General features: G+C 49.5%; 1 protein-coding gene across 2 annotated transcripts in view; it reads left to right on the top strand.

Moving 5' to 3' along the window:
• STK32C (serine/threonine kinase 32C) overlaps nt 1-14,347 on the top strand; it is a 98,247-nt gene that overhangs the window by 76,468 nt on the left and 7,432 nt on the right. The window contains exons 2-9 of one of the 2 annotated variants that reach the window (XM_080403424.1): nt 2,690-2,888; nt 4,187-4,338; nt 8,271-8,444; nt 8,977-9,014; nt 10,431-10,520; nt 11,058-11,161; nt 11,261-11,377; nt 14,055-14,180. In XM_080403424.1, coding sequence (XP_080259550.1) covers nt 2,796-2,888; nt 4,187-4,338; nt 8,271-8,444; nt 8,977-9,014; nt 10,431-10,520; nt 11,058-11,161; nt 11,261-11,377; nt 14,055-14,180 — 894 coding nt within the window. In that variant the 5' untranslated portion in view covers nt 2,690-2,795. The remainder of the gene's footprint in view (nt 1-2,689; nt 2,889-4,186; nt 4,339-8,270; nt 8,445-8,976; nt 9,015-10,430; nt 10,521-11,057; nt 11,162-11,260; nt 11,378-14,054; nt 14,181-14,347) is intronic. The other variant, XM_080403423.1, reaches the window with a different exon arrangement.

A 14,347-nucleotide genomic window follows, 5' to 3' on the forward strand; every position in this document is an offset into this window, starting at 1 on the left:
CACTTCTGCCACAGAGGTTCCTCTTGGCTTCCCATCCCTGGGCTTTTTGGCCATTCTCACACCTCTCTCTCACTGATTATTGGGACACTTTAAATGGATGGATTTGCTGTCAGCTCAACAGAGGGTGAAATGTTTTGGCAATGGGAAGCCGCAGGGACAGCTTTGCAACAAATGAGGTTGAGGATGTTCTCTAGGTGGTGCCGTGTGACAGCAGGGATGGCAGGGAGCAGCGCTGCGCGTCTGCCCTTGGGAGAGGTGGTGACAAAAATCTCCTGGGTGCTCATGAGAGTTGAACAAAGTCAGGCTAACTCCTTAACCACTTTTGCTGATAAAAACAAACGTTGTGCACAAAGTGGAGAGGCATCTCTGAGCACTTCTGTTCATGTATTGCATTTTTTAATGATAACTCTTACCTCCGAGAAAGGTATTTCAAAACTGAGAGTAGGTTTGCCCAACCTGTTACTTAATATCACCTAGGTCAATGGTCCTTGTTAGTCTCCTCTAAATTACTGAGACAGCTGGAGCTGTTGAGTGAAGACCCAAGATTGTCCTGGATTCAGGTGAAGAAGCTGCCAGCTACGGTGACAACACAGGCATTGTCATTGTCTGGGGCCCCATAAAATGAGATTGAACTGGGAGATGTTAAATGCACATCTCATGTCCTGAATCACAAATGCAAGCTCCAAACCCTTTATGCCTTTAATGCAATAAAAGCAAAGGCAGCTGTATACAAACCATTTGGCAGCAGCTGAATGTTCAGGGTATCTGGGACTCTATTAAATCTTTTATGTGCCATGTCTTGAGCAATATACTACCAGCTGATGCCTGCCTTCTGCTTCACAAATCTGGCAGCGTTACATGCAATTTTTTCTAATGGCTGTATTTAACCACTGAAAATTTCCTTTGTGCGGTGAGGGACCGCATTGTGCAGAATGAGGACAAAGTAGTCTCTCTTTCTGCTTTCTTGCCTTGCTTCGCATTGTAGATCTGCTTGAAAATGGATTGAGATTAATTTAAAAAAACACCCTGACTTGTTACCAAGTAGATGTTTATTCCTTCCCCAGGAACAGATGCACGAAGGGAGAAGCACAAAAAAGAAAAGATACGTGTTGGGGCACTGACGTCTCAGGGGGATGGACGAACGCATTTCTGTAACCGGGGCATTTTATGAAGGGTGCCTGGCTGTGGCAGAGGGCCTAAGTGGCCAAGCCTGGCCGGGCCCCCCCGACACCGGTCCTGATGTTGGTTTGACTTGCACTGGGTCCCCGCCAAGAGCTGCATCAATATGACCATTAACTATTAATGTCTGTGGTAACTATAGCGGTACAAACAGAGCATAGCGAGGGCACTGGAGATGTGCCCTCTCGCCCCAGCCACCCACCAGCCGCGGGCATGTGCCCCCACGTCGCCCAGCACAGGTCAGCCCCCGTGCACCCGTCCTCGTGGCTGCCCCTGCCACCCTGGCGAGTTGGGAGGCTTGGCTGAAAGAAGGACGTCTCCATCGACACCCACATGGCCATTCTTTTCCAGAGAACAGAGAACAAAAATTTCCAGAGTGCCAGAAGCTGGTGTTGCTTTGTACGTAGGTGATGCTGTTCCATTTCAGAAAACTATTATGATTACAGAGTACAAGAAGTTTTCATCATTTTCTCATTTATTATACTAGGTTTCCATTTTCCCTGCAGAGAAACAAGAAGCAAATGACATAAATATAGAATGCAATACCTATTAAGATACTGCAATTCACAACCCCCCAAAAAAAAATTTTAGAAATTAATGAGCTTCTGTAATGTGAGATAAACTGGCAACAGGAAAGAATGTCGTTTGGTGCCTGGGTGGCTGTTATTCAAAGGTTTGTTTTTAGAGAAGTTATGTAGCAATGGTGATGTTTTAAAGGGATATTGTTAGGTCTTTTCTGCTTGAAGAATTTATAAAGTATAAAATTACTTTGCCTGGTTTATTAAATGTACAACCAGTTTAGTCTGTGGTTAGGCAGGGGTTGGATCCTGCTGGTGCTTTGCATCACAGTAGGTACTTCATTGTTATTAAGTTTGCACGAAGCAAGGGTTCCACCTTGTGCGTTTGTGTCCTGAGCAGTGCCTGCAGCTGTACTGAGGGGACTGTGCCAGCTGGCCGGAGCTGGGGATGCCCCTTCCTGCGCGGGGGCTCAGCGGCGCGGGGGCACAGCTGCCCTGTCTCAGCACAGCTGCCCGCACCGCACGCGGCTCTCGGCCACACGCACCATTTGTGGGCATCGGGCTTGCTGGTGCCACCGCAGCGACAGGCAGCTGGCAGCGGCGTTCGGTCAGGGGCTGAGCCGGGGTCTGGCGCCCCAGTGGCTTGAGAGGCAGCTTGCCATGGCCACAGGGCCGGGCTATCCACCCGCCGGGCTGGCCAAGCCCGCTCCCGCACCGAGCTGCAGCCAGGCTTTGCCAGCGGTGCCAGCCTCTGGGCAAAGCTGGAGGTCGACCCCGAGAAAAATGCTCAGGTCAAGCTGCCCGAGAAGTGAGCCTGTAATGTGAGGTCTGAGGTGTGCTTGGAGTTATTTCAGTGCGTAATTTTCTGTTCTTACCGTAATTGTAACGACGACTGCAAAATAATCCCCATAATTTCTGTGTGCTTCGCTAATTGGGATGTTTTTATCAGGCTAATGATAACCACCTATTATTTTGTCACCTTCTTGCTGCAGTGTGTCCTTGATGATATTATATTGTGCACCATTAGCACTTGCAAATGGTTATTAATGGCAGTATTTTAGAGGTGCGGAAGAGTTCGGCTGCTCCCATCTGCCTGCGATGCTTTCTGCTGTCCGTGGAAACTCCCGTTACTTGCTCCCGTGCTGTGTAAATGTGACCTGCTCTCTGATGAGCTGCCTGAAGCCACCCCAGGTCAGCGTCCCTGCGCCGCTCCAGGTGAAGGCTGTGTGACCGAAATGCCAAGTCGTGTCTTTTTCAAAGGAGATACACCCAATGCATTGTAACCATGAGCGTGTCTGATAATTAAAAGAGGACAGGTGTAATTATACCAAATGTAGACATTTCATTAGTTCATTTAAAAAATAGTTACCTTGATAACTAATTAGCTCTTTTAAAAATAGTTACCTCGGTAATAAAGGTGTCATTAGCACCAGAAGACCGAGGGAAGCACAGCGAAGGCAGTGCTGGCTGGGAAGCCCGTGCCAGCCCGGCATCCCTGTGCCACCGGCAGAGCGGGGTGCCAGGGCCAGGTGCTGCGTTATCCCCTGGGCCCGGGACCGGTGGCTGCCGGGCAGCCTGGCGCTGCGTGCCGGGAAGGGGTGGCTGCCCACAGCCGCGGGGAAGGTGACGTTTCCTGGGGGAAACCGCGGTGGCACCCTGCTTGCCCGGCCGTGAGAACAGGCTGGCTGAGCCCATGCGGCAGGCGCACACCGGGCAGGGCTGGCAGGCAGGGGGTCCCGGCCACCCCAGGCAGCTTGGTCAGCAGCGTGGCCCGTGCCCAGGGAAGGACGTGTCCCCGTTCACAGTGGCTTGGTGCTCCTGGAGGCTGGGAGCCTGGGCCGGGCATGCAGGAGGGGCTATGGGGTTACAAACCCCGTGCAGGGAGGGTCTGTGTCTTGCAAGGATGGAGCACCGCTGCGTTTTGAGGGGCACAGTGTTCGTCGTTGTTGCTGTCAACAAATTTACATTTTAATCGCCTTCTGCTAAAACAAACAGGATTATTTTGACCTTTCAGAGCGCAGCTATGTACGCAATAGATTAAAACCAACCTGCTGGAGGCTGGCAGCCAGCGGATGTGAGCAGAATGGAGTCAAGGCTGGGAGAGGAGCCCTGCGATCGCCTGAAGCTGGTCTCCATTCCAAGGCAGAGAGCACAAAGCTCTCTCCCACAGCTCCCAGACACCACTCCCTGCTGGAAAGCTGTCCCCAGGGCCAGCCGTCGCATCCTGGAGGAAGCTCTTGCATGGCCATGCAGTTAAAGACAGCTGGGGTGGGACGGTGCAGTGCCTAGAACAGGAGCACATGGGCACTGCACTTGGAGCAGGGATGCTTACGTCTGTAGGTCCCAAGTCACAGCCCAGGGATCAGGAATATTTGGTAGTGGGGTAGAACTACTGAGCGGCTTGGGTCTCAGTCTGGTAAAAGCAGCACGTGAGGATATGGAACAATTTACTAAATCTCTTTTTTCCTTCCCCTTCTGTGGTACTTTAGGTGTGTATTGTGCAGAAGAGAGACACTGAGAAGATGTATGCCATGAAGTACATGAACAAACAGCAGTGCATCGAAAGAGATGAGGTTCGCAATGTGTTCAGAGAGCTGGAGATCCTGCAGGAGATCGAGCACGTGTTCCTGGTGAATCTCTGGTGAGCAGCTCCTTTCCCTCTGCCTTCTGGGGCCGCCTGCCCTCAGGTACTCACAGAGCCACATTCTCCCCATCCTCCTGGAGTCATGGCTGTCCATGGGAATACCATACAATCAAAGTCCATGATAACGTGAAATCCAGTCAGGAAACATAGCACAGAAGCTATCCAAATGTTACGGCATCAAACGTTTTAAAACAGCTTAGTATCTGTTTTTCCACTAAAAACTTTTGTGTCTTTGTTAGGTGTTTTTCACAGCCTTCTTGCAAATACCACTATCAGGTCCCCCCTAAGGGACTCCCTACCAATTTAACCATCAAATATTTTTTTACCATGGTGTGTCGGTGTGCAGCCTGACTAAGGTGTCTTGGGGCACTGTGATGCTTTTGCTGACTGCTGTTAAAGAAATCATCCATCTCATGTGTGTGGAGATACTGAGAATGGTGACAGCCTGTGGTGAATCAGATACTGCGTGGGGCCATTTTTTGTAGCAAGCAACAGCTTGAGAAGTCAAAGAAACTGGCATGTTTAGAGATGATGATTTATAACTTTTATTAATACAAAAAATATACAAAATATGTAATGTTTTACAGAGTAAGCATCTGGTCTCTTTCTAAAAGGACTCAAATCTTGCAGAGACTGGCTAACAGTTTAAATAAACAGAACTGCCCTTAGCTGTAGCCAGTGCGTTCAGTAAAGTGTTTCTGAGAGAGGTCCCACCTCAAAAGGTTGTGGTGGGTGGTTTCAAGCTGTCCTGAGTGTGTCTGGGTCTGTGCAGGCACTGCAAAGGCGGCTCCACAGATGTACACTGAGGGATGCTGCTGGGGTGTGGGGGTTAATATGGTTGTAGGGAAGCCAAGGAGATACATTGCATGTCATTTTTTACTGTGACTGTCTAGACAGGATGTATTTCAAAAGCATTACCAACTAAAGCTATTTGTTAGATTTCAGCCTGATTTGAGGACTTCTTTTGAAACTGGACTCTAAAACATTACACAGTAATGAGGATAGTTTTTTACCAGTGCACACAGTCAAATTAGTATTGAGCAATTTGAAATGTAACTTTTTAATGATCTGTTGCTGAAAAAAAGTTATGAGATCTCTTTAAATTATCAGGTGCAGGGCCTTTTGCTGGAGGACAACTAAGGGCAAAAAGTGCTTTGCAACACACTCACTAGTCAAATAAAATATATTCCTTTAGAGCTCAGATGTATCATTATCAAATTTTGCACATGCTGTCATTTAACCCTGGCCGGCAACCCAGCCCCACGCAGCCGCTCGCTCACTGCCCCTCACCCAGAGGGATGGGGAGGAGGATCTGAAAGGAATGTGAAACTCAAGGGTTGAGATAAGAAACATTTAATAGGTAAAGCAAAACCGCACACCCAAGCAAACCCAGGAATTCATCCCCCACCGCCCACGGGCAGGCGGGGGTTCGTCCATCCCCAGGGCAGCCGGGCTCCATCACACTTAACGGCTACTCGGGAAGACAAACGCCACAATGCCAGATGTCCCCCCCTTCCTTCTTCTTGCCCCAGTTTATATACTCAGCATGATGCCATACGGTATGGAATGTCCCTTTGGCCAGTTGGGGTCACCTGTCCTGGCTGTGTCCCCTCCCAGCTTCCCGTGCCCCTCCAGCCCTCCCGCTGGCAGGGCCCAGGAAACCGAAAAGTCCTTGATTTAGTATAAACATCACCCAGCAACAACTAACATCAGTGTGCTATCAACGTTGCTCTCACATCAGAGCCAAAACACAGCCCTGCGCCAGCTACCAAGAAGGAAACCAACTCTATCCCAGCTGAAACCAGGATAGCACAAAAAGCTAATTGACACATTTTAGATAATAGTGCATTATATCCTATGATCTTTGGTTAGTTTGGGATGAGTCCCTAGCAGTCAGCCTCGTGACACTCTCCCGGATTCTGCTGCAGGGTGCTCCAGGTGGTTGGTCCTCTCTCTTCCCTCCCTGCCCTGTGAAGGAGCCCCTGATGTGAGGCAGGGATCAGAAAATCCATCCATCATCTGTGCAGGGTTATAGAAATAAGGAGTTCATGGCTTACATTCCCAGAGCGAAGAAGAGTGATTTTTATGAGAAGTGATGGAAAATCTTTCATATCCCATTGAGTGGAGGATGACAGACTGTGCAGGGAAGAGTGGTTCCTTCTCTTACTGTGTATATGACCTGGATTGCTCAAAATTTTGTCTAGGATTTATTCCCCAAGTGTTTTGCACACCCTTGGCATGGTTTGAAATGCTTTCTTTCCAACGACAGCGTGGCTTTTGGTAAAGGTCTGCAGCTGTGGCTTAGAGAGTATCATCAGGTCAGGTAGGCACTATTTCCAACCCAGTGGTTTTGAGATTGCCTCAAAATTTGTGCAGCCACAACCACAAGGAGAAAATAGTAAATGTAAAATAAAGGCTGTGCTTACTTGGAAAATAATGGGTAAAGAAAAATGATATATTATGTAAAAAATGCAAGGAAGTGCATCTGCAAGGCGTGGTGCACGGTAATCTCCTTCAGCCACTGCAAGGCTCTGTTACCTCTGGGATGTGTTCTTAAGGCTGGAATCAGTGCCTCATGAGCGGCTCCCTGATTTCACGGGGACAGAAGAGGGGCAGAAGCCGCAGTTTTTTGTGGGGAGGCAGCACACCTTGGGGGGCCGGGCAGGCTGAGCCTCGGGCCGCCCACGGCGATGTGGGGTGCGTGGCAGGCTGGTGGGTGGAAAGCCTTTCAAAAAAACAGAAAGTGTTATACCCAAAGTGCTGGAAGTTGGTAGTACTTTACATTCTTTTTGTTGAGCCTTTACTCCAGGGTAGCCAAATAGTATTTATTTATTTAGTGTTTTAACAATTGCAAATATTTTTTTCCAACGAGTAATGGGATTCTTGGGAAAACTTGCTCTCTTAGCAAATTTCTCTGTTTCATCTTGTACTTTTAGAATAAACCTACATTTAAGATGAGAACATAATTGTGTGATTCATAAGTATTATACAATCCCACATACTCTTTCCTTAGAAATACTGTCACCAAATATAACAATTGAACGTTGTTTTGTAGTGAATCCTCACTGCTGTCAGTCTCCTGTTGGTTCCACTGCAGATTTAGAGAGGCGTTTTACTCTACAGTAAATATAAATCTCTTTTTCTGGTTTTTATGGTTAAATTAGCAGTTGTGTTTTCCAATTCATTTTCAGGATAAGCAGAGATATTTTAAGTAGGTTTATCGGATTGTTTGCAATTGAAAATGCAAAGTTGCTCTTAAGTGGCTGGCTGGCAAACCCCGCGCGCTGCCCGCAGCCCTGCCTGCGGGGGGTTACACGGTGGCGCTCGGCAGCTTGCTTGTCCGGTGCAAATTGGCTAGCTCCTCAGTGTTCCACGAAATAGATACCTTCGCTGCTTAAAGACAAAACTCATCTCTGAGCAGTTGCTCTGTGCTGTTTTGGCATCAATTTGGCGAGCCAGGCAGGAGAACCCTCCGCCGGTGCTGGAATCCAGGGGCCTGAGGACCCTCGGGGCTCTCGACTGGATCTTCTGTCAGCGAGACTCCCCCGCCCCTTGGCTTCTCACACAGGTGGACAAGGACTTCTGCACAACATAAAAGGTATTTATATTTATTCCTTGGTTTGTATTTGTTGAATTTACCCATAAGACGAAAGATGACGGTGGCTGGGTGAGAGGGGGGAACTGGACTGGGATACTTACCTCATCACAGGTATTACACCTTAGTGTAGCAGTAGGTTCAAAAACGAGACATCACCTCGAGTTGCACCTGCTTCATGGGGAAGGCGCAATGGCCTAGGCTGGCGTACACTGGCAGTGGCACTGCCCACAGCTTTCACAGGAGCCGCATGTTAGGAGAGGGGGAAGCCTGGCCTGGTTTTGTGGCTGCTGTGAGGCTCAGCCTGCTTGCTCACGTGCCGCTGGTCCCGCAGGTACTCCTTCCAGGACGAGGAGGACATGTTCATGGTGGTGGATCTGCTTCTTGGTGGTGACCTGCGCTATCACCTGCAGCAAAACGTTCAGTTTACGGAAGAAACAGTCAAACTCTACATCTGTGAGATGGCACTGGCTCTCGACTACCTACGAAGTCAGCACATTATCCACAGGTAACCACGCAGCCTGCTACTCGCAGTGGGTGCTGCCCCTGGCGGGTTTGTTGGTAGGCGATGCTCTCTTTGCTTAGTGCCACCAGTGCCCCCGGGTCAGAGCTATCAGCCTGCACTGGACGGCACTGGCAATGCTGGTGGGCACGCTTCGGCGCTGGCCTGGCTGCCCTGTCCCTTGGAGGAAGCCCGACACTTCGCTGGGCGCTGAAGGCACCTGGCAGGGTGGGTTTCAAAGGAATCAAGGGTTTCACAGAAGTAGGCCCGGTGTCGTTACTGGTTTTCTTTGGATTGTTATTAGTTTTCCTTGGAAGTGATGCCTGATCAAGTCCAGTTCTCCCACTTTTTTGCCCAGTTGCCCAGGAAGAGCATATTTCTAGTCCATCATAAAGGGACTTGTCTCATGTTAGGATATTTTTGTTTTATTTGTTCCTAATTTTTGATAGGTAAAAAAGTTAAGGGTTTTTTTGTTGTTGAGTTGCATCCTTGATCTGACTGAGATTTCATCTTGCTGTAACCTTGCTTCTTTTCCCAGAGACGTAAAACCAGACAACATCCTCCTCGATGAGCAAGGTAGGATCTCTGTGCCTTGCTTTGTCTGCCCCCTTCATTCAAGGGACAGAGTCTTTACAGACTGTGCATCTTTTTATCTTGGAAAAGAGCAGAAAAAGCATCATGCTTAACTGCTCAGTGTTTGGCTGAACGTACCTGTGCGCTGTAATGCCAGGACGGGCGCACCAAGGGCAGCCCTTCTCTCGTTACCCCCCTCGCTGCACCCGCACCACCTCCTTTCTCGCTAGTGGCCCCATGCACAGGTCCCCCATGCCAGAACTGCGGTACCAGGCATCGTGGGAGGGCACAAAGCAGGAGAAGTGACTTGGTTGAGTTTTGAAGTCAGTGATCTGCACATATGCTTTTAGGATAGTTTTGATGTCTTTCTGGGGGGATGACCTGGGCTGAGCCAGGGAGAGTGACTTCAGGGACCTTTGTGAGAGCATCTATCAGTAATATTGTCTCAGCGGCCTCCACAGGAGAAGTGCCATAGGAGAGCCTGTAGTGTCTTCTGTTCCAGTAGTAGATCTTATAAACTGAAGATGCAGTCTCTCAGGACAGCAGGCTCAAACCATCTGAGTTTTACCATAAAGCCTCATCAAAACCAAAGCTTGCACTTGCATGGGAGTTAACTAGAAAGCAGTGCAGTGTATAAAGCCCAAACGTAAATGGGAAAAAGGAGATGTCAGGGAAGACTTCACAGGGCTTTAGTCTGTGATTTACACACCACTGTCATAACTGCCTTGTAGCTAGAGAGCAGAAAGCAGCCTCCAGAAGGGCGAGTGGGTGGGTTCTCTGTATCACAGGCTGGCTTGAAAATAATGATGTGTTCTGAATTTTAAATTTCAGTCCTGATGACAGGGAAAGTAGAAACAGAGAGAAGGTGTTCCAGCACTTTTTGAAACATCTTAATGATGTCTTCATACAGCCTTAGGGTTTGGGTAGTATTGTTATGATTTCATTCAGCTGGCACATCGAAGTTTGCTGTGGTCTGTACGGAGTGGCAGCACTGCTTCAGCTCTGGGACTTTGTGGTAGTTGTGGCTCAGTGGCTTTCATCAAAAACAGTTCTAGGTTTTTAATCAATGCGACCAAGGCAATATCTTAGTATAGTGTTTCTCTGTTGCCTTCTTTGCTGGCTGTTTGTTCTGGCAAGAGCCATTTGACCTAGTGCTGGACTTGCTGTACGTTACTAGTTTGCTCCAAGTGTGATTTAAAATCAAGATCCTAAGCTAGCTACCTTTTAATCACCCAGCCAGCCTGAGCTGCTGGGAAAGCTTCAGAATCCGTTACGGCCATTTGGTGGGGTCGGGCCCTGACCTGCCTGCCCCCACGTTACACTGTCCGAGGGCAGAAGCTTATGAAACAAATGTATTCTGACTGTACATTGCCACTGTTCTTGTGATTAATTCCTTCTTAAAATGTGTCTTTGTTTAAGGTCATGCACACTTAACAGATTTTAATATTGCAACAATAATTAGGGATGGTGAAAGAGCAACTGCATTAGCTGGAACAAAGCCGTACATGGGTAAGAAATAATAGCTGTTCCTTACATCTGTCTTTTACATTTCAAGAGTACTCACCGCATGCTGCCTGACAGTCCCTGTCTATGACAAAGGCACTGAATTAATTTGGCAGGTTAATGCATGCACCCAAGTCATTCAGTGGAGCCTGATGGTTTGAAAAGTGAAACTTCCAGAGTGAATGAATCGCTGTCAGCGTACCCTCCCCATCCCACCCTGCCCTCCCCGCTGGCCCTGGGCTGGGGCTGGGTGCGTTCCGGCAGGCAGTGGGTTTGTGCCATCCCTTGCTTGCTCGGTGGGGAGGGTTCTCTTCATGTGAGCCCGGTAACCCAGCTGCCCAGCTAGGGCAGGCATGCTGCTGCTGCTGCTGCTGCTGCTGCTGCTGCTGCTGCTGCTACTCACCCTGGCTTGCACAGCCTCCCCTTGGGCAGTAGTGCATAAAAATAACCATAAGGTCTTGTGTACTGACTTACGTGAAATACTGAAATAGAAACAAAATGAAGTCAATGAATAACCTGTTGAATTTTGCCATTTCTGTTCAGCTCCGGAGATCTTCCATTCCTTCCTCAATGGCGGGACAGGCTACTCCTTCGAGGTGGATTGGTGGTCGCTGGGAATCATGGCTTACGAACTGCTGCGGGGCTGGGTAGGGCTCCCAGGCGCTCCGAGGCATAAGAACACGTTTTCTGATTGACTGCAGAGAGGAGAGGGAATTTCTTCTCATCTTTCTGCTTTTTTCCCCCAGAGACCGTATGACATCCACTCCAACAACCCTGTGGAGTCTTTAATTCAGCTGTTCAGTACTGTGAGCGTTCAGTATTCGTCTGCATGGTCAAAAGAAATGGTTGCTCTATTAAGAAAGGTAAACGAGTTTTGCTGACGTGGTTTAAGTTGTATATTAGCCACAGTGCATGCAGGACTAGCTGGAAAATCTTCAGCCTATTAATAAATAATGTAAAATTGAAATGGGACTAGTTTTTATGACTTTGTTCAGGCTTAAGCGCAGATTAATCACATTTTGTTTGTTTATTATACCTGTAATAAGATGCATTATCTTTGATAGCAAGGGCCTGTTTTGGTGTGACAGTCAAATTCCCACCTGAGCTAGAGCTGTGCCCTTCCAGCACCCCCTCTGTGATCACTGTAACCTAAAAAGTCAGCAATTGTGGCCGAGTAAGATGTGTAAGTGTAAGATGGAGGAGTGCATGCTGCCGCTGCTGTGTTAGCTGCTCCCTCTCACCAGTTCTGCTGGGCTGAAGGGCCTGACTTGGTGTGTTTGGTTGTTAGAACTCTTGTGGGGGGGTCCGTATCTATGGGACAGTCCGCTACTTTCCTCGTGCTGCTACACAAGAAAGATGTGGAGGCTGTTTTAGCTTCTGCTTGCTTGAGAGCTCAGTAGCTGATGAGTGTGCTATACAGAAGATATACATGGTACTGACAGCAAATAAGTGACTCTAATGTAAGTTAATGTTGGGTGGACAATTTACATAATTAGATTTTGTTTTAATGAATAGCAGCATTGTTAGTTATGGCTGCGGTGGAGTGTTCAGCAGGTTTGCATTGCCATCTGCTGGGCTGCCGGCAGCCGGGCTCCTGGAGACCAGGCAGGAATTAAAACATCTCACCAGGAAAATGCCAGCAGCCGCCTCAGCCTGGAAGGACACCCCGTGTCATATAATCATAGAAGCAGATTTGTAGAATTGTTTGGGTTGGCAGGGACCTTAAAGATCATCTAGTTCAACCCCCTGCCATGGGCAGGGACGCTTTCCACCAGACCAGGTTGCTCCAAGCCCACGTACAAAGCCCCTCTCCAGCTTCTTGCCGGCCCCTGTAGGTGCTGGGAGCTGCTCTAAGGTCTCCCCGGAGCCTTCTCCTCCCCAGGCTGAGCAGCCCCAGCTCTCCCAGCCCGGCGCCATAGCAGAGGGGCTCCAGCCCCCTGACCACCTCCGTGGCCTCCTCTGGGCTCTCTCCAACAGGTCCATGTCCTCCTTATGTTGGGGGCCCCAGAGCTGGACACACGTCCCCCAGAGCACTGGGGTTCCTGTGCTCGGAGTGTCCCAGCCCTGTGCCCTGCCCACTGGAGCAGCCCAGGGGGCTCTGCTGGTGCCCGGGGGTGATGCTGGGTGCTGCATTGCCCACCTGCCTGTAGAGCCAGCTCCTGCTCCCTGCTCCTCACTCCGGCACTGGCTCTGTGCTGGCTTCGATGCCCCTTGTCTCCTTCCCACGTGGCCTTACTTGGGAATTGGGGTTTCCTCCCTTTTTGTTTTAAAGATGAAGATAATTTTATGCTGTGAAAAAGTGCCTGAGAAGTTCCCCAGGTGGCAGTTGCTGGTCGAGGCGGTCTTTTACCCTGTGCCCTTCACAAGCATCCCTGTGCCTGCACGTTTGGCGGGCTGTACGTACAGTCACCGTTACCTGCTTCTTGCATACCTTGGGCACTGGAAAAATACTTATTGCTGACATTTTCTGCAAAAAGGCTGTAACCTCCTAAAATTAGTCTGTCTAGAATTACGCCACAGTTTTTAAAAGGAAACAGTGCTAGGCATTTTTTAGAGGTCTTGCCATAGGTGTCCAGTTTGTGGAGACCATATACACTCAGTTTGCAGATGCCCAGAACTGAGCTGGGGCAGCCAGAGGTCAGGACTCAAGTTCTAGGTGCTCTGGAAAAAAGGCAAGAAATGGTCCAGAGGTGGGGTGCGGCTCTGGTGCTGGTGGCGGTGGCACAGGCAGGCAGGGGAGCTGACATCCGGAGAGGGGCGAGGGTGGGTGCATCTTGCCTGCCACGAGCATCCTGTATTTGAGAGAGGAGGGACGCACACAGGGCTCTGAGGATGCACTGTAAAGGTGGCATCAATGCTTTGGTGAAGATTTTCACAGGGGGAGACCAGGCACAGAATTTTACTCAGACCCTGTGTTAGGTGTGCCTCCCTGTTAGATGTAGCTCCACAGGAGGCATACCTCCAGCAGTCTGGGAAGCTGTAGCTCATCAGCTGAGCATACAGCATAGTGCACAGTGCTGAATTCTTTGAAAAATCTGTCCTCAGACTGGTCTCTCAGCAGGGCAAGCAAGCATTTTGATTTTTTTTCTCTGTGCTTCATTAGCCCTGTGTGTGATAAATGGAGCAGTATCCCCTGGTGTCACAGAAGTGGTGTGAAAACAGGACATGTGGAGGCTGAAACCCAGTGGTGACCCTCGGGGGGAATCAATGTCTTTATGAGGGAGCAAGGTCTGTCCCTGGCACGAGAAGGAGCTCGCCAGGGCAGCAGCACCCAGGTGCAGCGGTGAGGGGTCGTGCAGCATAGGCAGGCGTGGGAGGAACAAGCCTGTGTTGGTCCAAGAGCTCACGGTACCAGATTTTTGGCTGTCTGATTTCACAGCCTCCAGAAAGTTTTTCTATTATTTTTTTCCCTATAGTAGTTACGTATTTCCCATGGCAGAAAGCTTGCTGCATGGCTGAAACATCTGAGTCGTCTTAACGACAGGGTGCCACAGGGCTCCTTTTCTTTCCCCTCTGACAGGAGTGCCTTTCTCTCCCCAGCTGCTGACGGTGAATCCCGAGCATCGCTTTTCCTGCCTGGCCGATGTTCAGGCCTCGGCGTACTTGTCCGGTGTGGTCTGGAGCGACGTCTGTGAGAAGCGAGTGGAGCCGGGCTTCGTCCCCAATGTGAGTAGGAGCGATCTGTGTCCCGGTCCCAAGCAGGGACGGCTTCTTGTCATGAGAGGAACTGCTGCGTTCAGCAGAGCTTTCTGATGGAAGCAGTTCCTGAGTCTCTCTGCTGCGAGAGCCTGTGCTGTGCCTAACGCGCGCGGTGCCGCGCTGTGTGTCCTGGC

Source organism: Falco punctatus (assembly GCF_963210335.1).
Source record: "Falco punctatus genome assembly, chromosome: 9".
NCBI classification, from domain to species: Eukaryota; Metazoa; Chordata; class Aves; order Falconiformes; family Falconidae; genus Falco; species Falco punctatus.